The sequence below is a fragment of the Cladosporium halotolerans genome (assembly GCF_011745625.1).
Source record: "Cladosporium halotolerans strain TM138-S3 chromosome Unknown Sca40, whole genome shotgun sequence".
Classification (NCBI taxonomy): Eukaryota; Fungi; Ascomycota; class Dothideomycetes; order Cladosporiales; family Cladosporiaceae; genus Cladosporium; species Cladosporium halotolerans.
The window spans coordinates 26,366-47,742 of NW_027191491.1; the positions used below are offsets into that span (position 1 = coordinate 26,366).

Here is a 21,377-nt window from a genome sequence, read left to right on the forward strand (position 1 = left end):
TTCCCAGGCGGCAACCACCTGCACTTCCTCGACAGCTGTCATCCACTGGCTTCGTGAGGTTGCTTTCGCATCCTCCACCCGCACACCCTCCAACGTCGGCAACCTACGCAAATGGCCTGTTTGCGAGATGGCTTCACCAAAGACAAGCTTCTCGATAACAGGTTCTTAACCGTCTCGCCCCTCAACCATGGATCCTTCGGTCTCGTCTTCCGCGCCAAGGACACCCTGACCGGCCAAGATGTTGCCATCAAATGTATCACCAAGCCCGAAGCTGCCGACAAGACTTCCTGCCCGGCTGCCTACAGCGTCGACGACCACTCTCAGGAGCTGCAGATTCACTCCAAACTTCCCTACCACCCGAACATTGTCAACCTTGTTCACTCTTTCGAGACTGAAAACCACGAGTACATTGTTATAGAGCTCTGCAGCAATGGCGATCTCTACGAAGCCATCCGCGTCGGCAAGGGACCTCTCGAGACCGAGCACGTGCGCGACTTCATGCTGCAGCTGATCGACGCCATTGACCACCTCCACGCAAATGGCGTCTACCACCGCGACCTCAAGCCTGAAAACATCTTTTTGACGTCGAACGGTTCCATGAAGCTGGGTGACTTTGGGCTTGCCACCACCGACAGCTGGTCCACCGAGTTCGCCGTTGGCTCAGATCGCTACATGGCTCCTGAGCAGTACGACGCCTCGGTCTACGGCTATGGTTATTCGCCGGCTGCTGCTGACGTCTGGGCCATTGGCATCGTGCTTCTGAACGTTCTGTTCCAGCGCAACCCCTTCGCGTACCCCACGGACAAGGACCCTCTGTTCTCTGACTTCGCCGCGGATCGCCAGAACCTGTTTGACGTTTTCCCGAACATGTCACAAGACACCTTCAACGTCATCAGGCACTCTCTGGCGCTGGACCCCGCGAACCGCTCCCTCAGCGCTGTGCGCGAGGCCCTGAAGTCTGTGCTCAGCTTCACGACTGACGACGAGTCTCTCGACGACTTCTGCACCGAGTCCCCTCACCTCGCACCTGTGGCTACCCACGCTCGCGAGCCTCTCCGCACGCCGTCTATCACCACGCCTATTCCTGGCAACGGTGACTCGTTTCCTTGGACTCATGCCCTGCACACCACCCCTCAAGTGACCACTCGCCAGCTCTCAACCATCAATGACGTCGACTCCGAGCTCTTCCCTGGCTCCGTGCAATCCACCAAGTGGAAGTACGGTGACACGGACGAGGCCTCCTTGTCGTCTAACTTGGATTCTGGCCTCGGCATGTCGTACAAGTCTTCTCAGTCCATCAAGTCTGCTGTTCCGAAGCTCAGCAACAACTTTGTTGGCTCTCTTCCCATCAGCTTCAAGCGCCCCAGCAAGAACGCTTCGCCGTACAATGGTACCAACAACTTTTCGAAGAGTTGGAGCGATCTCTGGGATGAGGAAGAGGAGCTGGCGCAGGAGGGACGCACTTCGTTGGATCTCGGTCTTGACATCTCTCGTGTCAGCACGGCAAAGCCAAGCGCTCCTCAGCTCGCCTCCATCATGGAAGACGGCCGCGGCAGTGTTACTCCTCGCCAGGCCCATGCGGAGCTTGCCACCACTGCTCCGTCTGGCACTGCGTCTCCCTTGCCGCCAACCGAGGAGAAGCCAGAGCTTCCCAAACAGCGTTCGTCTTCTATCTTGGACAGATGGGCCGTCCTTGGTAACTTCCGTCGCGCCAAACAGCATGAACCTGCTCCGACTCAGGCCCCTACCCCTACCCCTGCTCCTGCACCCGCTCGTGCTGTGCCTGCTCCCGTCCCTGTTGCGGCGACCCCGCAGAAGAGCAAGTACACGGACGCCTTGAGCAGTTTCACTCCGTTTGGAAGCAACATGAAGAAGACCAAGTCGAAGACTCGCGAGCGTTCAGGAAGCTGGCGGCAAGGTGCCACGCCCGTCTCGGGTCGCATGCGTTCGTCCTCCACCTCGCGTCACTGGGATCGCAAGGACCGTGACGTGAGCCCGAGCCACGTTCCCCCAGTTCCCACAGTCCCAGAGTCGTGGTCTCTCGACAACAACTGGCGCGATCACAAGCCCCGCGTGGCCACGACCAAGTCCAATGCCTTCTCGACTGACGTCTCTATGCCAATCCGTACCCGCGGGCTTCGCAACCAGAAGAGCAAGCATTACGACACGTTCATGGACGAGAAGGAGCTGGATCTCTTCTCCATGCCTGCTTTCGACGACAGTGACAGCGACGACATCGACCTCATGGTTGGCGGCTGGCATGGCGACATCGATGTGTAAGCACTTGGGACTCCTCCAGCCTTGCTTGGATGCACCACCCGGATCGCCGGTGCAGATCAGCAGATCAACCTACAGGCTCCAGGACCCAAGGCTCCACATCGAACGACTCCCTCACGACTCTCAACTCCCCAACTCCCACGGCCGCATCTTCCGCGCGCCGCAGGGCAATTCTACCTCAGCATCTTTATCTCCTTTCATCAACCTTTGGGGCGCAATCGGAAACCGGCGTTCTTCACTTCTACCTCATTGCACCCAAAACAAACCGGGGGCGGCTTTTGTGTTTTCTGTTTTTTCATTCCGTTATTTGTTCTCTCAACTCCCCCAATCGGAAACCGGCGCAAAAAAGATATCATTGATGGCCCCAAGCACAGGCCATGGGCAAAAAGAAAAGTGTGATGATACCAAAGCTCTACTACTTATGAACATACCAAACAACCAAACCCCTTGCCCGGTCGAGAACCCGAAACCTGCCTTGCTAGCGCGAGGCGAGGTTTGGGGTTATTCTCGGCCGGGTTTGCTGCGATTTTGTTGCGTTTGCTTTTGTTCTTGTTTTCCCTTGTTTCCTTTTTTATTCGGGTTCGGTTCTTTTGCGGCATATGGCAGGGCAGGGCAGGGCAAGCAGCGGAGGAAACAGAAGCATACAACAATATCTCTCGAATTGACGAAGCAGAGCGGAGGAAACAAGAGGGAAAGAAGAAGGGAAAGGGAAGGGTATACGTAGCTAGCTCTTAGTCGGCTCGCTTGGTCGAGTCTGTCCCCTTTTGGGAATCCTGTTTTGGGGTTTCCGAAGGCGACGAACAGAATACGATACACGGGATTCTGTCCCCCGGCTCTCCTTTCTTCGCCTCTTTCTTCGTCCTCTTCCTTCCCATGGGAGGGAGGGGGGAGGGGGAGGGGGGGTGAGGGATGGGGAGGCGTGACTATTTGCTACAGATTTTGGGGTCTCTTTTCTTTTTCCTACGTGTGTTTCTACGTGCTTTGAATTCTCGGCTTGCTGAGAAGTGGCGCTGACCTACCTACCTGCCGTTCCCACCGCAGCCGAGGAATGAATGCCGTCCAAAGCACGACGAGGCGTGCGTGCGTGCGTGCGTGCGTCGAAGGCTCGCGAGGGCGCGCTCGTCGCTCGCTCGCCGTACGTACCTAGTGGTTTCGGAGGGAAAGTACTATGTGTCTACAATATGATATGGATTGCTGCTCGATGGGACTACCTAGACGGGCACAAGGGCGCGCTGGAGAGACGGATGTCTGAGCTGCGCGTTGGAGACTGAAGTTCAATCAATCACCCGCTCACGTCGCAGATCAACAGGCCTTCGCTCCTCTGTGCGTTGAGTCTGTGGCGTCTGGCGCTGCGCGAGAAGGCAGCGGAATGGTCTGGGAGGTTGACCTGACCTGACCCTTTCGAGGCTGGGCTGACCCTTTCGAGGCTCGGCTGAGCTTCGGTCTGCGAGAAACATCTCGTGCGAAATCGAGCATGGGACAGACTCATTCCTGGAACTGGAGCAGTCGGGACCGCTGTGTTCTCCTGCTTCGCGTCTTTGAGCACAGTGCTGCACTCGAGGGGTGAGCGATCAGACGCTTTTGACGACTGCAATGCTATGCTACGGCGGAGGAGGGCACGCCGGAGCTGGCCTGACACTCTGGGACTTCACATGACCTCTCGCGAGCTCGGTTGAGCCTTTCTGGGCCAGCCCGCAAGGCTCGGCTCCGGCGAAGCTGGCGCACATCATCGCGCACTCCCAGACAAGAGCGTCCTCGCATTCTCCGTCTCGCGGTTCTTTCCCATCGGCAACGAAGTTCATTGGATGGTGTTGCAGCCGCATTGCTACGACGGACTAGGTCTCGAAGCTGACCTGAGGCTCGGCGACTTCACCTGACCCTTTCAGACTTCACCTGACCCTCCACCGGGAGCCCGGCTGACCCCTTCAGCGCGCAGGCCTCGGATCATGTCAGACGAAGTCGAGCGCGGAAGCGCAGCATATCGCCGCGTCGCGAACCGGGCTGGCTCTTCGCAATGCTCCCTCGACGTCTTGCGGTTGTGGCGAGGCAGAGTCGAGTCGGAGGGCATATCGAAGCCGTCCGAGCGTGCGTGTGCGGAGTCCAGATGAAGACCTTGTTGCCTGGCTGAGAGAAGTTCAGATGAGGTGGATTGAATGGTCGAGGGAAGTCGCATTGCACGGCCTGGAAAGGTCAGGTCAGCTGTTGAGCATCAAGTTGCTCGTTGGAAGGAACGTTGCAGACGGATGTCGCAATGAGAGCCTGGGCGCATCGCAGCTGTTGTGCTTCCTGCTTCTGTGGAACTCAGTTGACATTTCCAAGACGTGTGGGACATGTTGTAGCGACAAGGCTCAGGTGAGTCGTGGATTGGGGTCCAGGTGAAGTCAAGTCTCAAGCTCAGGTGAGGTCTGAAAGCACGGGGGGGGTAAGCAGGGTTAGGGTTGGGGTTGGCTCACGGAGGCATGATGCCCTGTTGGTACCGTATGTGAATACTAGCCTTGTTTCTTTTCGGTCTAGCTACTTATTGATGAATGTCTTTTGATCCTGTGGGACTTTTGTAGTTAGCAAGGTGTTTGGTCGGATGTTGCTGGTCGTTCGCGATTTCCAGGCGTTGCTTCATGTACAAGCTTCAAGCACACCACCGAACAATCGACGGAGCCAGAAAGATGTGGATGTTCGAACATGAACACAGCGAAGGTACTAAATCGGCAAACAGCTCTAGCAAAACACGTTAACGCGGAACGACATGGCGAGCGTGTCACTTGAAACAAAGTAAATGTATATTTGATCGGACATAGGCCGTTTGGGTATCTCGTGGTGGATCTATTCCTTCCTTTCCTTCGTTTCCAACCGGAATCAGCACAACCGCTGTCTCCGCCCCTGCGCCTGAAAAACGCCTGTCAAGACATGCAGAACCTAACCCAAAGAAACAAAAGCAGGGTTGTCACCCTCCCGCACCAACATCACACCTCCACCATCGCCCATGCGATCCCCATTACCCTCGCCAGCACGCGGCCTGTCATCCGTCTGACTCGCCGCATTCCTCATCCTCGCCCTCCTCTTCTTCTCCTGCTCGCGCTCATGGACCGAATTCGAGTAAAGCTTCAGACTGCCCACGACCATCATGACGATAATGCCCAGCGTCAAAATAACCCTGCGCGTCAGCACCCAGCGCACGCCCTCGACGTCGCTCTTGCTGTCGGCCTGCAAGCTGACGGTGATCTTGTAGTTGAGCTCCTGCACCTTGCTCTCCATGGCGCGCTGCTCGTTGCGCACGGCCATCTTGCGGTCGTCGAACATGCCGCGCAGCTCGTCCTTCATCGCCGCCGTCTCCTGGCCCAGCCGCTGCTCGAGGATGTCGTGCTCGTGTTGCAGCTGGTCGCGCTCCATGCGCATCTGCTCCTGCAGCGCGACGCGGCGCGCGAAGACTTCCGTGCGCAGCTCCGAGCAGGCGGCGCTGAAGAGGTAGGATTCGTTCTCGACGTCGGATTTGCTCACGAGCGCTTGGCTGGCGTTGTCGAGGTTGTCGCCGAGGAGGAGGCGCATGGATTTCATGACGGTGATGGCTTGCGGTTTCGTCCAGCCGCCGGCTTCGAGCCGGCGCACGAGGCTGTAGGTGTCGAAGTGGTGGACGTAGCGCGGTTTGTCGATGTGGGGGGGATGGCGCAGGGAGGGAGTGTGTTCCTCGGGGAAGTGAGGGGTGGCGAGCTCGAGAGATGTTTCGTCACTGGGTTTGCTGGCGTCTTGCTGTTGCTGCTGTTGATTGGGCGGATTCGGTGGTGGAGTGTTGCCGCCTTCTTTCTCGTGCTGAGCGGGATCCATGACTGTGTCGAGCAGCGACTCGGCCGACTTCTCCTTCTCAGCGTCCTCAGCTTTGTCGACCATGGGGTCCCCGTTCGCCGTTGTACGTTGTGAGTCTTCTGTGGACTGTTGTGCCTCATCCTCTTCAACCGGTATTGCCTGCTTGACCTCCCGCTCGCCATCTTCCTGCAGCTTCTCGCCGATCTTAGGGAGTTCTTTGGACTGTTGAGATTCGGATTGTTTTGTGGACGGGCCGTACGATTTCCCCCCTCCTAGGTACGGAGGCGGCTCGTTCGCCTGGCCATATCGTTTGGGTACGATGCTGCTCTGGCGCGTTCGCGATGTTGAATGCAGCGCCCTGCGGCCGCGGCGGACGGCGTTCTTGGACACGGGCGCGGCCTGCTCGCTCGCGCGGAACAGCATGGGCCAGAGGAAGGGCAGTCTAGGGGCCGCCATGCTGGTGGCGTGTGTTGATCGTTTGTCGTAACAATGTAGAGAGTGTCGGTAAGCGAGGATAGTAAGAAGTGAAACGAAACAACAACACGAGCGCCGGAAGGAATGACTGAATAGCGACGCCTTTCCCGGGCACCCCTCGGCGATCACGGGCAGCGGGCAGCGGGCAGCGGGCATGCTTCACCGTCCCCACAGGCCACAGGGCGTGCCTGCTTGAGCCTCCAGAAGCCGAGGCGAAGGGTCCAGCCTGCCACGCCTGGATTGTCGACGGCACTAGGTACCTTGGTCATTCCCAGCAGCACCAAGACCGCCACGGCATGCGACAATAATGGCGGCCAAGCGGCTGATCAAAGAGCTCGAGCAGTACAACAAGCAGCCCTCGCCCGCCGTGCCGCGCCTCGAGCCCACCAGCGACGATGACCTCTTCCACCTGACCGCCGAGCTGCGCGGGCCCGAAGGCACCGCCTACGAAGGTGTGTAGCAGCCTACCTTATCTTATCCCAGTCCCCTCCCAACCCAACCCCACTACAACCACCACCACCCTCCTCCCAACACTAGCTAACCCACCCCTCACAGGCGGCACCTTCACACTCCACCTGACCGTCCCTCCCACCTACCCCAACAGCCCTCCGACCATAACCTTCCGCACGCCCTGCTGCCACCCGAACGTCTCCTTCAGCACTGGCGAGATCTGCCTGGACCTGCTGAAGTCGTCGTGGACGCCGGCGTACGGACTCGTCAGCTCGCTGGAAGCCGTGCAGCAGCTGCTGAGCGCGGGCGGCGAGGCGGACAGCCCGCTGAACTTGGACATCGCGAAGCTGGTGCGGGATGGGGATTTGGTGGGCGCGGAGGGGCTGGTGAGGCTGTACACTAGGATGTATGCTGTGGGATCTTGAGTGAGTTTGGGAGGTGAAGGAGGATGGTGGTTAGGAATGGGAAGATGATGGACCAGTTGTGTATTCAGCATTATGCATGGGGGTTGTAGGGAATATGGAACAGCTGCTAGGGCTACTTGTGGAAATGTGGGCATGTGTGAAGACAATGGTTGTGTATTCTGGACCATGGATATCTCTATACTTCTATACCATACTATTACTACAAGCTGTCAATCGCACTGGCTTGCCAGCTTGACATCGGAACGGAAGGCCGTTGGCCTTCCCTCACGAGTTGTGTGACGTCCTCTTTGCTTTAAGCTGGGACGACTGCTCCCCTAACTCCGAAGTTGCCAGTAAATGCTTGGCACTGAAGACAGGCCGGTTGGCACACCTCAATCAGACCGGACCTGGTGTGGAGCGAAGTGTCCGACATGTGATAAATAGCTGTGCAGGAATCTGCCAGCAAGTTGCGAGAATGTTTTCAATGCTTTACACCCGGTTGCTCCGTTCATCTCGCTAGTTCCATTTGCTGCGGTTGCGGCTCGTACTCGTACTCGATGTTGGTCTTCGGGCCACCCTTGGCGGCCTTCTTTCTGCCCTTCGTGGGTGCAGGGGCATCTGACCTCTTGCGCTTGAGGCTGTCGAGCTTCTTCTTAAGGTCTGCCGCGTCGCCGTCGTCACCCTCATCGTCGTCCTCATCGTCATCGTCGGCTGAAGATTCTCCAGTGCCCTCCTCGCCGCTCTCGCCACCAAGCCAATCCTGGAAATCCTCGAGATCGTCCTCTTCGCCTTCCGACTCGTCCATGTCGCTGACGTATTCAACTTCACCGCCTTCCTCCTCAGCTTGACCAGGCTCCCTCTCATACTCGTACTCAACGCCGTCCTCCTCGTCCTCAATCCCCTCATCCAAATCTTCATCCCTCATGCCCTCTCTCTTCTCCAAACTCCTCATGACCTTCCTCCAAATGCCCTCCTCCACATTAAGCGGTCGGTCGCCATAAGCACCACTCCTCAACCTCTCCACCAACTCCCTCTCAATTGCCCTCTCAATCTTCGCCGCCGACTCCGCCTTGCGCTCCCTTGTCTCCTCCCTCCTCCTCACCTTCGGCGCCAGTCTCGGCACAAGCTTCTCGCCCAACCTCTCCTCCTCCTTCGCCAGCCTCTGCGCTCTAACCCTCACCTGCGTCAACCTCGTAAGCCTCTGCTTGCACTTGTGCAGCAAAAACTTCGGCCAGTAGATCAGTCTCTCATCGACCTGCTGCAGCGCCTTCGTATAATTGCTGCTCAAGCGAATCTTCTCCCACCACTTGCTGGGCAGGTGCGCGCGCTCGACGGTCTTGATGTAGAGGTACAGGCGGCCGGAGGCCGGGTCGGAGCGCACGGTGGCGTAGCGCGAGTTGGCGAGCGGGCACGACTGCCTGTTGCACAGGCCCGTGACGTTGTGCTCGTTGCGGCAGAAGGTCGACTTGGTCGATTTCTGGTCTTTGGACGAGTTGCCGGGGAGCTTGAGCTTGAAGCTGCAGAATTGGTTGTTGATGATCGACCAGACGATCTCGTCGGACGCCATGGCGGGCGGGTTTTGGCGGGTGGTGTCGGTGGGGGTTTGGTGTGGTTTTGCGGTTTAATGTGTTGTTGGTTTTGGGTGAATGAAGGAGTGCGACACCAACGCACTAGAATTTGTAAGGACTTCGCCTCGGAGTGTGGAATGTGTGGCAAGATCGCGGATTGATTGAAGTTGGTCGCCAGCCAGCCGCGAAGCAGAAAAAGGCCTGGAGTTCCTAGAAATTTTGGCTTTGCTTACCTCGGACTTTCTGCGGCCTGAGGCAGCCGTGCGTCTCGGATGGAGCAGCGTCCATTTACATACAATGATGCCAATCAACAATGAACAGATCTGATTAGTTGGACATTCTAACTACTTCGTTATTCACACTTATACTGAAGATCGATCAGCTATTCGTTCGCCACTATGTTTGCGGGCCTCTGTTCCTCTCACATCATTCAATCTATAGCTAGAGTTGTGCCTGTTGGTCTTGAAGGGCATTAGCATTAAGCTGTGATAAGACGATGTCCACGCAAAAATGTTAAATAATGAGCTATATGCAGACTTCACAAGCTCTCATAATTTTCTTCATCAACGAACATGTATGTGAATCTTCGTTCACATGCCGGAGGCAACTGCGGCCCGTTGATTGGCCGGGCCGAACCTGCAGGGTGGTGAATGATGAGTGACGACAAAGGTCGAAGTCGAAGGCGGGCGAACTTCAGCGGCGGCAACGCAACACCACACCCTGCGTGCTCCCCACCTCCCAGCTGCCTGCCTTCTGCAAAAAGCCCATCAACGTCCACCACCGCCACCTCAAATCCGCCACACGGAAGAACTCATCTACTACATCCCTTCTTGCTACAAAAATCACTCTTCAGTCCAACCGCGGACAGCTCACTTCGACACCCACCACAGCCGAACGCAGCTTGCCCGCCATGAAGCTCACTTTCAAGGATCTCAAGCAGCAGCGCTTCACTATCGACGCCGAGCCCTCCGAGACCATCAGCTCTGTCAAGGCTAAGATCGCACAAGAGAAGGGTTGGGAGCCGTCGTCGCAGAAGCTCATCTACTCTGGCAAGATCCTGCAGGATGACAACACTATCGAGTCGTACAAGATCGAGGAGAAGGGCTTCATCGTTTGCATGACCTCCAAGCCCAAGGCTGCACCCAAACCCGCCGCCGCACCTCCTGCCACTCCCGCCCAGACCTCTTCCACTCCCGCCGCACCTCCAGCTCCTGCGTCGCAGCCCGCCGCTGCTCAACCTCAGCCGCCCGCGACGCCTTCTCCCGCACCCGCCTCTGCCTCTTCTGCCAACTACAATGACCCGAACTCACTCGCTATGGGTGAGCAGCGTTCCGCCGCGATCGCGAACATGGAATCCATGGGCTTCGCCCGCTCAGACATCGACCGCGCCATGCGCGCCGCCTTCTTCAACCCCGACCGCGCCGTTGAGTACCTCTTGACTGGCATCCCCGAATCTGCGCAACAGGAGGAACAGCAAGCGGCCGCCGCGCCGCAGGCATCCCCACAGCAGGCACAACAACCTGCAGCAGGTGGTAACGCGCCTGCCGCCCAGTCAGGCGACGAGCCCGAGAACCTCTTCGAGGCAGCCGCGCGCGCCGGACAGCAGGGGCCTGGAGCTGGCGCAGGAGCTGGCGCCGGTGCCGGAGCAGCGGCTGGCCTTGGAGCTGGTGCAGGAGGTGCTAGCGGTCTCGACTTCCTGCGCAACAACCCGCAGTTCCAGCAGTTGCGCCAGGTCGTGCAGCAGCAGCCTCAGATGCTCGAGCCCATCCTTCAGCAGGTCGCCGCCGGCAATCCTCAGCTCGCTCAGATGATCACGCAGAATCCCGAGCAGTTTATGCAGCTGCTCGCGGAGGACGCCGACGAGGACGTTGCGCTGCCGCCCGGCGCGCAGCAGATCAGTGTCACCGAGGAGGAGAGAGAGGCCATCGAGAGGGTACGTCTGATCATACTTCTTTCAGTATTGACCGTTGACTAACAATTATCTAGCTCTGCCGCCTCGGCTTCGAGCGCGACCTCGTGATCCAGGCATACTTCGCCTGCGACAAGAACGAGGAGCTCGCGGCCAACTTCCTCTTCGACCAGCCCGACGAGCCCGAGGAGGGCCCTCAGTAAGCCCATCGCCTTTGGCTACGAACCGAACTCCCCCCAAAATCTTCACCCTCTCACGCAATCATTCGCCGAACACTACGGCGACTAATAGCGAGCACAAAACGCTCTGGTGACCCTGCAGCCAACGATGGAGAGGAGGCTGCAGGGTAGGAAGTGACGCATACCCTCTGGAACCCGGCGGCATATATCTCTGGCTGCCGATTCACGAAAGTGGCTCGGATGGGATTCCGAGCGTGGATGGGAAATCGCGGCGTGCGCTGCGCTTCTCTCGGTAGTTTGCAAGGGGAGCGCTGGGTAGATAGATTACGCTTTCAAATTGATCTATCTTATGCTGTCCATTTCTTCTCTTCTGTCGATCTGCTAGAAGGCTTTGTATTGCGTCTCCTGTGTGAGCGTGACTGTTGTGCTTTTACCGTGTCTCTCTGCTACACCTTTCGTCCTGGGAAACGGCGGAAATCCGCGAGCGAAAGCACATTTGCGACCATAATGGAGGTACAGCTCTCGTGAGCGAGAACAAGCTCTCTCTGTTTTGGTGGTACCAAGTCAAAATCATCAAGGGACTCCACTACATACTGTTCCACCAATAGATTAATCACAAGATGCTGTACAATCTAAACATCAAATGTATGATCCCGGAAGTACTTACCCTAACCCTAACCCTAGACAAACGTCGGACTTCAGACATCCACCATCTCTTCCACGAGAGGCGTGCTGTCTTCCAAAAATGTTGAAAGCGATAACAATTTCTCAGTCTCTTCTCTCCTGCGCATCCGGACCATTCATTTCAGGCCTAAAGCTTGCATTTGTACCCAGCTTTGATCAGAATATCTGAAAATCATTGGCCATGGCCAAGACTACATGGCCGGAACTGTGGGAGTCTACATTGCGCGATGTCGTTTCTGCACTGCCATCGCTTGCAGCAATTAGCGGAGATCAGTCTTTGAGGCTTACAGAACAAAATTAGCACGAACTCCAGGTGTTATATCGATTCTCCGGCTGCGACTCGCAAGCTACTGAGAAGCTTGTCTCAGACCCAGAGAGGATACATCACTTCCCCCCTTTTTGCGCTCTGGCTCGCGAGATCAAGAAAGTGATAATCATACGTGTTAAACAGGCGCAAGCAATGCGAGCACTTGAGCGTCTCCGACTTTTGCACCTCTGCGATACGATGCTAAGCCAGACAATTTCACAGAAGAATCTTACCAGCTCTGCGGCAGGCAGTGTGATAGTCATCCTTGAGCTGGTATGCCACAGATGGAGCTCCGACCTGAACGACTAGTGTTTGATTCGCGACGCTCTCTCGCGAGATGCGAGCGTGCGGAGCTTCGACGATCTCACGCATCTCTTGGATCTTCGGTGCCTTGTGGTCTAGGAATTGGAAGGCAATCGGCGCAGATTCACTAGAGGGGTGTCCGAAAGTAGAGAAGTGAGGTGTAGTATTCGAGAGACGTGACGTAAAAGCCATGGCGGGGATGCATTAATTTTCGCAAGTTGAAGCTGCTACCATCGATGGTAGGAATATGAGAGATGTATACGCCCATTAAGAATACCGTGCCAAATTCCTAGAACGTAGTAGAGAATCAGAGGCGTACTAGGCACACTGGCCCTGTCGTCCTCGTAGACGTACCCGGCCTGCGGCTGCGGCTGCGGCGCAGGACGGTGCCCGTAGTACATCGTCTGCGGTGGCTGCTGCTGCGGCGGAGCCGTGGTCACGATTCCAGCAAGGGTGTCTGTGATCCAATCTGGGAGCCATCTTAGGCGCTGACAACCGCGGCTGGCGAAGATGCCAGAAAAGTCCCGGCTTTGAGGCCGCAGACAGAGCGTCCGGTGACCCACATTGGGTGTCCCGCCAGCGTTCAAGATTCTAACTTGCAGAACAAGTCGTATCTCATCTTTATGGTGCTGCTACCATTGCTAGCTGAACTACGTGGCGTGGATCTGATAATTGAGATGTGAATTCCAGCAGTCATTGGACATAGCCAGAAACACAGATTACGAAGCAGGCGTTCTCCGTGCCATGGTGCTGCTGTTGCCGTTGGAAGCAAGAGGACCATATGTGATTCTGACCACCGAGAAGTGAGGTTTTTACCTGTATGACATGACTGTGAGAGAGACCGGAAGCATACACGTCTGCGCCTCAGAGCTACTATAAGCACTAGCAGAGCCGCAATAGGAGTTCCCAACCATTGAGATATATTCCAATAATCGTGGGACGTAGCCTGAAACCGAGAGCAAGAGGATGGCGTCTCCTTACTACGGTGCTGCTGCCATCATCAGGGAAACCAGTCTAGACGGGGACAGCCATTGAGGTTTGAGGTAAAGGTCGGAGGACATGGCCGTGAAAGGACATGAGAAATGAGGCATTTCTGCTCCTTGATGCTGCTGCCATCATCGGTAAAACCATCCCGACGAGATCGGCCCACCGAGAAGTGAGGTCAAATGCCCAAGATATAGCCATGAAGACAGTGAAAAACAAAGCACATCTCCTCACCGTGGCGCTGCTCCCATCACTAGCAAAAGCACAGTAGGTACTCGGAACCAACGAGAGGAAGGGAAAACAGAGCAACTTCATTATCGCAACAACCCAAAACTAGCTAGTGCCTCTCCCTTCCAGGCAACTCCCAACCTCACTTCCCCGGCTGCAGCGGGCCGCCGCGAAACCCCTGGCCGCCGGCCAAGTGATTGACCGGCGCGGCGGTCGGAGCGGCGGCCTGCTGCAGCCGGCCGTAATCGTACGCGGCCTCCATCGACCCGAGACGGGCGATGGAGCGCTCGCGGCGGCCCTGCGCCGGGCCGAAGGTCTCGTTGAGGTCCGCCTCGACCTCCTCGCGCTTGATCCACTTAGGATCGAGCGGAGGAGGTTGAGGCGTGAGACCTGGCTGCGACAGGTCCGAGGTGCGGCGGCCGGGGCCGTGGTGGTTGACCCAGTGGCGCAGGTAGGGGCCGGCGGGCGCAGGGATCTCCGTCCAGGGCGGAGACGTCGGCCTGGTCTGATGAGGCACGCGTTAGTTGTGGCTCCGTAGCAGAAGGTACGAGCTGGTACATACCGGGTCGGTGGGAGCGTTGGCGGCAGCCTGCTCCGGGCGGCGGGTGGTGGCTGCGGCAGCAGGCTCGCGGGCATCGTGCTGCTGCTGCTGCTTGGTCTCTTCTTGCCCTGGCTGCGCCATGGGCGGCTCGGTCTTGCGAGCTGGGTCGGCGCTGGTGTCTTTGACGTCCGTCATGGTGTTGTGGATGTGTTGGTATCGATTGGAAGGATGTGTGTAGTGTGTGTGCTGGGTGGGAGGGAAGCGGTCGCGGCTTGCGGGCTCAAAGTAAACAGCGGGCTTCGCCGCTAGCGACGGTCTGCCGTCAACGCTACGCCTCCCCAGCGACGACAAGGGAGGCAACGTATTTTCCGGCTGACGAACACCCGAAGGAGCGAGCGGCGGCGCCGGCGCATGCCCGAATCCATGAGAAGGACCTCTTGGATGCTCCATTGCAACGCGCAAGAAAGGGCTGAGGTGGGAATGAGGTGGCGCAGTGTTCGTCGGGCGATCGAAGAGCGGCTGCGGCGGCCGCGACGAAGGAGGAGGTTGACGATGAGCTTGATCTGGATAACCAGCGGTGGAAGAAGGCTTGAGATACTGCGTTCTGGAACGCGAGCTGCGAGTGGCCGGCTTGACAGCAAGATCTGCCAGAGCATTCAGGGGTGCGAGTTCCTCTGCCGTGGGCAGCGGTGCAGGAGGCGGGACAGGAGCACCGTACAGTCGGTCGTACTCCGCCGCAATGTCTGCCAGTTTCTTCGTGATCTGGATGTTCCTACGCTTCTCGTTTGCAGCGTTGCGAGCTCCATTGTCCATAACAGTGAACTCCTCCACCGATTCGGCATCGTAGGCTCTGAGGGCCTCCCACATACTGGTGCGACGCTGGAGGTCCTCGACTCTGCTCTCCGTCTCCATAGTAAAGCGACTTCGGGAGTCGTACCTTGAATCAAGGGCGTTCGAACGCTTGTAGCGGTATGCCATTCGCTTAGGGCGTGGGATCACTCCATCCTCGTCCTCGGTTTCATGCCCGGGCTTGGCTTCTTCGCGGAGCTTGGCCCTGTTGACTTGAAGCATGTTATACTCCAGGTTGACGAGCTGTTGCTCCTTGATATCCTCAAGAAAATTGCGGCAACGATTCCTCCTCGCATGGCTCTCGGCCTCAAAGCGTTGTTTGAGTTGCTCATGGTTCAGTTTCTGCGCCCTTAGCAGCTGCTGCTTGCGCTGTGCGAGCTTCTCGTCGAGTCCAGCAATCACGGCCTCATATTCTGCGACCTGGGTGTGGTGCTGATCATCTGCTTGGAGCTCATCCAAAGTGATTTGAGCCAGCTCGCCCAAACACGATTTCATCGCTCTGGTGACTTGCCTGTAGAACTGTTTGAGCTCCAGCTGTCGACGCATCGCCGCCTCGACGTAGGCGTTCGAATGTGCTGCTCTTCTACGTCCACCTGGAGGACGCTTTCGCTTTTGCTTTTGCGAAGGTGCATCTTCTTCTTCGTATTCCTCTGCGTAGCGGGTTGCTTCAGCGTCTTCTTCCATGCCCTCGAAAGAGTCTTGGTTCTGGGTAGCTCGCTCTCCGTCGTCAGCCTCATCGTCTACCTCGGAACCATTCATTTCCAGAGTTTTGGCCAGCTTCGACTTGGCTGGCGTCAATTCCTCCGCAGCGACTGATGCGGTGGTGGCTGGTGAGCCCTGTCTGGTAGCCATCGGTGTGGCATCCGTTGATACTTCCGGTAAAGGCATTTCTCCGACGACTTGTGCGTCTGATCTCGAGCTCTCAGCCGAGTTTCGCCTGCTCATAGATTCTCTGTTAGGCTCGTTGACGAGCTCCCTCCATTCACCCTCGCTCGATTCGTAGGGCTCATCGGCCTGAGTCTGGGTATCAAAGGATACGTTATGGGCGTCATTCATGGAAACATCGTCTTCAGCTGCCGCACCGTAAGTCACTCCGTGTTGGCATCGCCTATCATTTAGTCGAGCCATATTGGCGTAAGATTCGTTTGCCTTGGGTAATTGGCTACTGTCGGCAGTGGACTGAGAATGTGCCGGATCATTCTGGCTGTTTGCAAAGCCATTGCTTTCTCTGAGGCGAGGGTCGATGGAACCCTGGCTGGCGTTGACATCGGATTCGGCGGCGGAAGCAGCACCCGATGGCGCGTCCTTTTCACCGGCCGTTCCATTGCCGAAAGTGAACAGCTCGGAAGACTTCTGATCTCCACTGGTTGAGAGATGCTCAGTTTTGAGGACCAAAGCTGAATTCTGTTCCGGCGACGGGTCTGCAGTCCGCTGTCGCTTCGTTGGAGGCTCAGAGTCGACTCCAGAGAACGGGGTGGCGACGGAGATTTCATCGAACGACGTCCTGCGACTATCCGAGTCGTCATATTCATCTTCGGCATAGGTTTCCATTTCGGGCACGACTTTTGCGGCCTTCCTAGTTGTCATGTGTAAGGGGATGGTTGGGTCGAAGCGGCCTGGCCGGCCAGGCACGCGCTTCCCTTTGATGCCCGGCATTATGATAAGAGATTATGATTTGATTCCTGTGAGATCAGATCAGCGACTCGGACTTTGATGGACGACGAGCGTTGATTGCTGATGCTCGAAGAGATAGACAAACCTTAAGAATTTGCCGCGATCGCCACGCCTAGATGCGTGCGCACCAAGCGATCAGAATCGGGAGTGCAGTGTGTGATGACGCAGCTAGGGAGTCATTAGCGCTGTGTTATCAAAGCATGCGATAACAAGCATTGTGACGGTGGTTGTGGTTGTTGGATGGTTGTGTCGTGGACGAAATTGCTCGCGAGGGAGGTTGCAGCATGCCGGAACTTGCAAGCTTGGGAGGCGCGGCGGCTGCGGCAACCATCGTGTTCGTAACGATGGGGGACGCGAATAACAACCGCGAAACCGCTCAGTGCAGGGCGATAACGTACCTTTTGATTACTCGTAAGAGTCTGCGTCGAGCGTGACTGGCAGTGACTGCGGTTGGAATGCAGAGGCAGCCTTTGATGGCTAGCCCCGTGTCTCACGGAGACAATGAAAGATGACCAGAGCACCGAGTCGGTTGACGTGATGCTGGTTATCAGATTCCGACCGCGGATTCGAAACGAAACAGTGCAAGGAGACGCGGCAATTGACCACGACGGGCTGGCGATGCTGTCCGTCGAAAAGTCGTGGCATCAATAAAGGTCGCTTGCTGGTGTTCTCTTTTGCGGGCGGGTGGTCCGCGAAGCCTGTCCCAGCCCCAGCCAATCAAACCACGGGCTAGCCGGGCTTTGGCTGATGCCAACCAAGACTGGATCTCGTCTAGACAAAGGTACATTCGAGAAATGCGGCGTGATGCGGGCGGAGAGCTGACCTTAGACGGAGCTTTCCTTGTTGGTAGGCCGTCGCCGTCTCCTACTCGGTTTTTGCGTCTTCAATCACGCGTTGTGCGCAGAGATGCTGTAGGCGAGAGCCTGTGTGACGGAAATATTGCGGACCCGATGACCTCCCGACGGCCACCGGGCATGTGCTGGATGCCTGATGATCCGGCGACGACACTTCAGGCGCTCGAATGATACACGTGATTAAGGGCACAAAGGAGGTGAATGACTCTACTTTGCTGCATTGACAATATATTGCTGTACGCTGTCCAAGGCGTCCGTTATCGCGTGTTCATCAGTCACGACCATTCTGCCCCCTTACATTGTGGCAATCATTGATACCTTGTAGATACCTTGATGTCCACTTCCAACAAAAGTCGCCTATGGCTACCACCAGAACGCAATGCAGTCGGACGGATACTGATGAGCTCGTCTACCAACATCAAATCTGTCAAACAGCATGCGAGTGAAGAGTGTTTTGTGGATACCAATTTCCTAGGTCGTTCCCCCGAACAAGTGATGGCCACACCATTCACGCGTAAAATCGAACGGTACACATGTAATGGCAGGTCCTCCATGGAGCTTGTACTGAAATATCGACCAGCTTTTGTCCGTATGAGAGGGTTCAATAATCGAAGTGTCGAAATGTAACACTTCGAAAATCCTGCGCATTGTGATACAATCGCTTGACAGCCCCCAGCCTTTATCACGATAGAAACTTTCCACATGTGCTGCCATTGACATCACTGTCGTATGATTACTTGAAACAACAAGACGACTGTCCGTATGTCAATGCCACCTTGACTATCCTCGCCGGCGGCCGAATTTTTGGGAACTATTGCGCACCAAGCGGAATATCTCGGCAAAGTCGCTTGCTCTACGGGTTGCAGCATTTCAAAGCAGATGATTTCGACGCGACGTCTTGGGCAACCATATTAGATGGTCTGGATGGTTGCATGTAGATTCTATCCACTATCAATCGACTTTCGATTATGCGAGCAAGCTTTTACAATCGAATGCCTCAGGCTGGCGAATCCACTACATACGAGGCAAGGCCGGCTCTATATAAGCCATGCGCCAAAATCGCATATCCTCATCTGCAAATGATGAGATCCATTGACGGACATTGCGACTAATCGCAGGAAAGCGTCATCACCTTATACAAGATCACAGCAACGCTCCAAGCGAACGGCTTGCTGAAGGTCGAGGCCCTCAGAGAGATTACTGCGTCATCTCCCACTGAAGACATCGACAGAGGGCTCTGCCGGGCCCGCAGCCCGTGATTGCCTTGTTTGAGACTTCGATTGAAACACCCACGACAGCTTCACCTTCCTTCGTGGCAAGACGGCGCGGCGGGTGCGGCGCGGAATTTGGTTAGCACTTAGCGGTCAGCGGGCTGCCCGTTGCGCTTTGTCTTTCCACGTTTTCATTGGAGAAACGGGCTCTGCAACGATCGAGAATTTCCAGGGCAGCCTGCGAGTGGACGGGCGATGGGTGCCTTTGATTAAGGCAGTTCGATGTCTCGATCGGGGACACGCATCGAGCGTCAGGTGCGAAGGGGCGAGTCGCGTGGCTCAAGTCACAGGCGTCGATCACGAACCGAGAACCGAGAACCGGCCGGACGGACTTGGTGGTAGCACCGTGACGCCAGGAGCATCACTGGTCGTTTCGAGGCATGTGACGAGTTCGACGGACAGACGGTCTGGTTGCAGGGCGACGCGGGTGCACGAGTGCCATCTTCGCTGAGACGTTGACGGCCAACCGACAGCCGGTAGGGCAAATCTGTTATTGACCCTGCAGCACATAGCAAAGCGCGGCTGCGAGGGCGACCTAAACGCGTTGGCCCGCTGCCAACAGCCGCCGCTGAGATCATCTTCCGTTCGTGTTTGCAAGGTCTGCCCCCCAGAGTTCGCTGCGCGGGCCTGCCGCCCTGACTATGCTGGTGTGCATGCGTCTGTGACCACTCGTTGCCCGTGACACGGCGGGAGAGCAGCCGGGGCCCCCTGGTGGGCGAGGGGAGGAGGCATGTGAGGCTGCCGACACAGCCCAAAATAGGCAGTGTCAATATTCGACTCCCTACAAGCGCTGGCCAGCACCGCAAGGCTCGCCAGGCCCATCTCCACCGGTGCAATATCGGGCGATCGCAATCCCCAGACCAGCTGCGCGTCTGGCTCTGTGCGCCGCCAGGCCGCCAACCGACGGGGCCGTTCGTGAAGCCACAGCGGCTGCGGGCACCCACTCGCTGTGATTGAGGAGCTAGCCGGCTAGGCAGCGGCCCGCGTGGGCGCTCAATCTCCGGCGCGCCGTCGAGTCTCGAGCCCAGGAGAACAAAGTGCGGCTGTCTGCCCTTCTCCTCCAGCCCTCGAGCGCGAGTGTGCAACGTTACGGGCCCCCAAACCATCACTCCTCCTTCTCCTTGTTCTTCACCTCCTTGCTCCCAGAGCGTCCGTTCTTTCTCCTTGCGTCCCGCTTTTCCGCTGGTGGCGACGGTCTGGGCTTCACTCTCTTGCCGCAGCCTCGCGTGTCGTTCGTTCACAACAGAGCCGGTGGTTTCAATCCGACACAGGTACGTCTTGGAAAGGTGACGGCGCGCGGAGTCATGCACGCCTCTGGGGCTGTCACAGATCTCGCACGCCTTGTTTGAAGGGGAAACCTGGGGATGCCATTGATGCATAGAGCGACGTCCTGACAGCGCAGCGCAACAGTACATTCGTTACGCCAACCACACTCTCTGCAACATTCGACTTCTGAAACACACCCTTCCTTTTCACCAGCAGGAAACCCGACCAACGTCACCACACTTCAATCCAATCAATTACTGCGTCGCGTAACCGCACAGCCAACTCGATTGCCGACGACACTGCAACCCACTGCCCATCATGTCGAGAACTCTCCACCAACTCTTTGCTCGCGACCACGAGGACGCTGAGATTAGCCAAACCATCATCAACCTCCTGATCGCCCTTCTGGTTCTTCTGGTCCTTTCCATCTGCATGTGCGGCGCACTACTCGTCGTCCGTCATCGCCGTCGCTCGCGCAAACAGCAGCAAGGCCTTCCGCTTTACAATGAGAAGCGCGACTCTGCCTCTTCCGTCGGCTCTTCCCACCGCCGTGTCTTGACCAGACCCTCCGAATCCATCTACGTGCTTCAAGAGAAGCAGAACCTCATCGACAACTCCGAGCAGCCGCGTAACAGCGGCGTTCCCGAAATCCGACTCACCTTCCCCGAGGAATACGACGCTGACGGCAAGCGCACCTCTGGCCGCTGTGTCATCGTCCGCGTTAGCGAAAGCGGCGTTGGCCTCGAGCCCGTCCAGGACAAGCTCCCCGCCTACAAGCAGACCGAGGGCGAGCGCTTCCAATCGCTTGACCTTGACCGCGTCGGCGGCCTCACCGAGAAGGAGGACTCCAAGCAATGGAGCTAAAACGGCGCGCCAGGCGTCACAATTAACTGGACTTCGCGTGCATCTTTCCGACACGAATATCACGAATCCGCTTGCTCTTCTTCCTGGACCTTTTATTTCTTTCGTTTCTCGTAGCATGGGACGGCCAAGTCAGGCGCGCGCTGTCATGACTAAATCAGCGCTGCAGCTTCACCACGACCCTGCATTCTACTGCATCCGATCCCACATCCGGACGGACGGCGTTTTCTACCCCTTATCTTTTCACGGCATAGCCAGTGTTGTCGCTGTCGACACGTCGCGCAGCGTGCAGCAAGCGTTACAGCCAACTCCACGACGCCAGCACGGCCCCGTTTCACTTTTAAGGAGAAACTTCAAACATAATGTGTTTCAGGAGCGAGGTATAGGCCCTCGCCAGACATTTGGTGAGGAGACCTGTTTCCAAGCTCTGCACATAACGGTTTACCACCGCAATTATGTCGGAGAAGGAGCACTCGAGCGATGCACTCTGTGAGAG

At 56.9% G+C, this 21,377-nt stretch overlaps 7 protein-coding genes across 7 annotated transcripts; 4 read left to right on the top strand and 3 right to left on the bottom strand.

Moving 5' to 3' along the window:
* Positions 1–111: 111 nt before the first annotated feature.
* WHR41_08448 (uncharacterized protein) lies at positions 112–2,280 on the top strand (the record flags this gene model as incomplete). The annotated part of the gene is made up of 1 exon (XM_069377052.1): positions 112–2,280. The coding sequence occupies one exon, from the start codon at positions 112–114 to the stop codon at positions 2,278–2,280; it is 2,169 nt and encodes a 722-aa protein (XP_069226171.1).
* A 2,910-nt stretch (positions 2,281–5,190) lies between these two features.
* On the bottom strand, positions 5,191–6,531 carry WHR41_08449 (uncharacterized protein; the record flags this gene model as incomplete). Its single annotated transcript, XM_069377053.1, has 1 exon — positions 5,191–6,531. The coding sequence occupies one exon, from the start codon at positions 6,529–6,531 to the stop codon at positions 5,191–5,193; it is 1,341 nt and encodes a 446-aa protein (XP_069226172.1).
* Positions 6,532–6,758: 227 nt separating this feature from the next.
* WHR41_08450 (uncharacterized protein) lies at positions 6,759–7,642 on the top strand. The gene is made up of 2 exons (XM_069377054.1): positions 6,759–7,001; positions 7,105–7,642. The coding sequence occupies exons 1-2, from the start codon at positions 6,857–6,859 to the stop codon at positions 7,422–7,424; spliced, it is 465 nt and encodes a 154-aa protein (XP_069226129.1). The 5' UTR covers positions 6,759–6,856; the 3' UTR covers positions 7,425–7,642.
* Positions 7,643–7,911: 269 nt separating this feature from the next.
* On the bottom strand, positions 7,912–8,970 carry WHR41_08451 (uncharacterized protein; the record flags this gene model as incomplete). The annotated part of the gene is made up of 1 exon (XM_069377055.1): positions 7,912–8,970. One exon carries the CDS (start codon positions 8,968–8,970, stop codon positions 7,912–7,914), a length of 1,059 nt encoding a protein of 352 aa, XP_069226128.1.
* A 665-nt stretch (positions 8,971–9,635) lies between these two features.
* Positions 9,636–11,418, top strand: WHR41_08452 (uncharacterized protein). The gene is made up of 2 exons (XM_069377056.1): positions 9,636–10,904; positions 10,958–11,418. Exons 1-2 carry the CDS (start codon positions 9,882–9,884, stop codon positions 11,081–11,083), a joined length of 1,149 nt encoding a protein of 382 aa, XP_069226131.1. The 5' UTR covers positions 9,636–9,881; the 3' UTR covers positions 11,084–11,418.
* Positions 11,419–13,707: 2,289 nt separating this feature from the next.
* Positions 13,708–17,261, bottom strand: WHR41_08453 (uncharacterized protein; the record flags this gene model as incomplete). The annotated part of the gene is made up of 4 exons (XM_069377057.1): positions 17,028–17,261; positions 16,715–16,797; positions 14,128–16,637; positions 13,708–14,070 (listed from the first exon to the last, which is right to left on the bottom strand). Exons 3-4 carry the CDS (start codon positions 16,609–16,611, stop codon positions 13,708–13,710), a joined length of 2,847 nt encoding a protein of 948 aa, XP_069226130.1. The 5' UTR covers positions 16,612–16,637; positions 16,715–16,797; positions 17,028–17,261.
* Positions 17,262–20,338: 3,077 nt separating this feature from the next.
* WHR41_08454 (uncharacterized protein) lies at positions 20,339–20,884 on the top strand (the record flags this gene model as incomplete). The annotated part of the gene is made up of 1 exon (XM_069377058.1): positions 20,339–20,884. One exon carries the CDS (start codon positions 20,339–20,341, stop codon positions 20,882–20,884), a length of 546 nt encoding a protein of 181 aa, XP_069226133.1.
* Between the last annotated feature and the right edge of the window lie 493 nt (positions 20,885–21,377).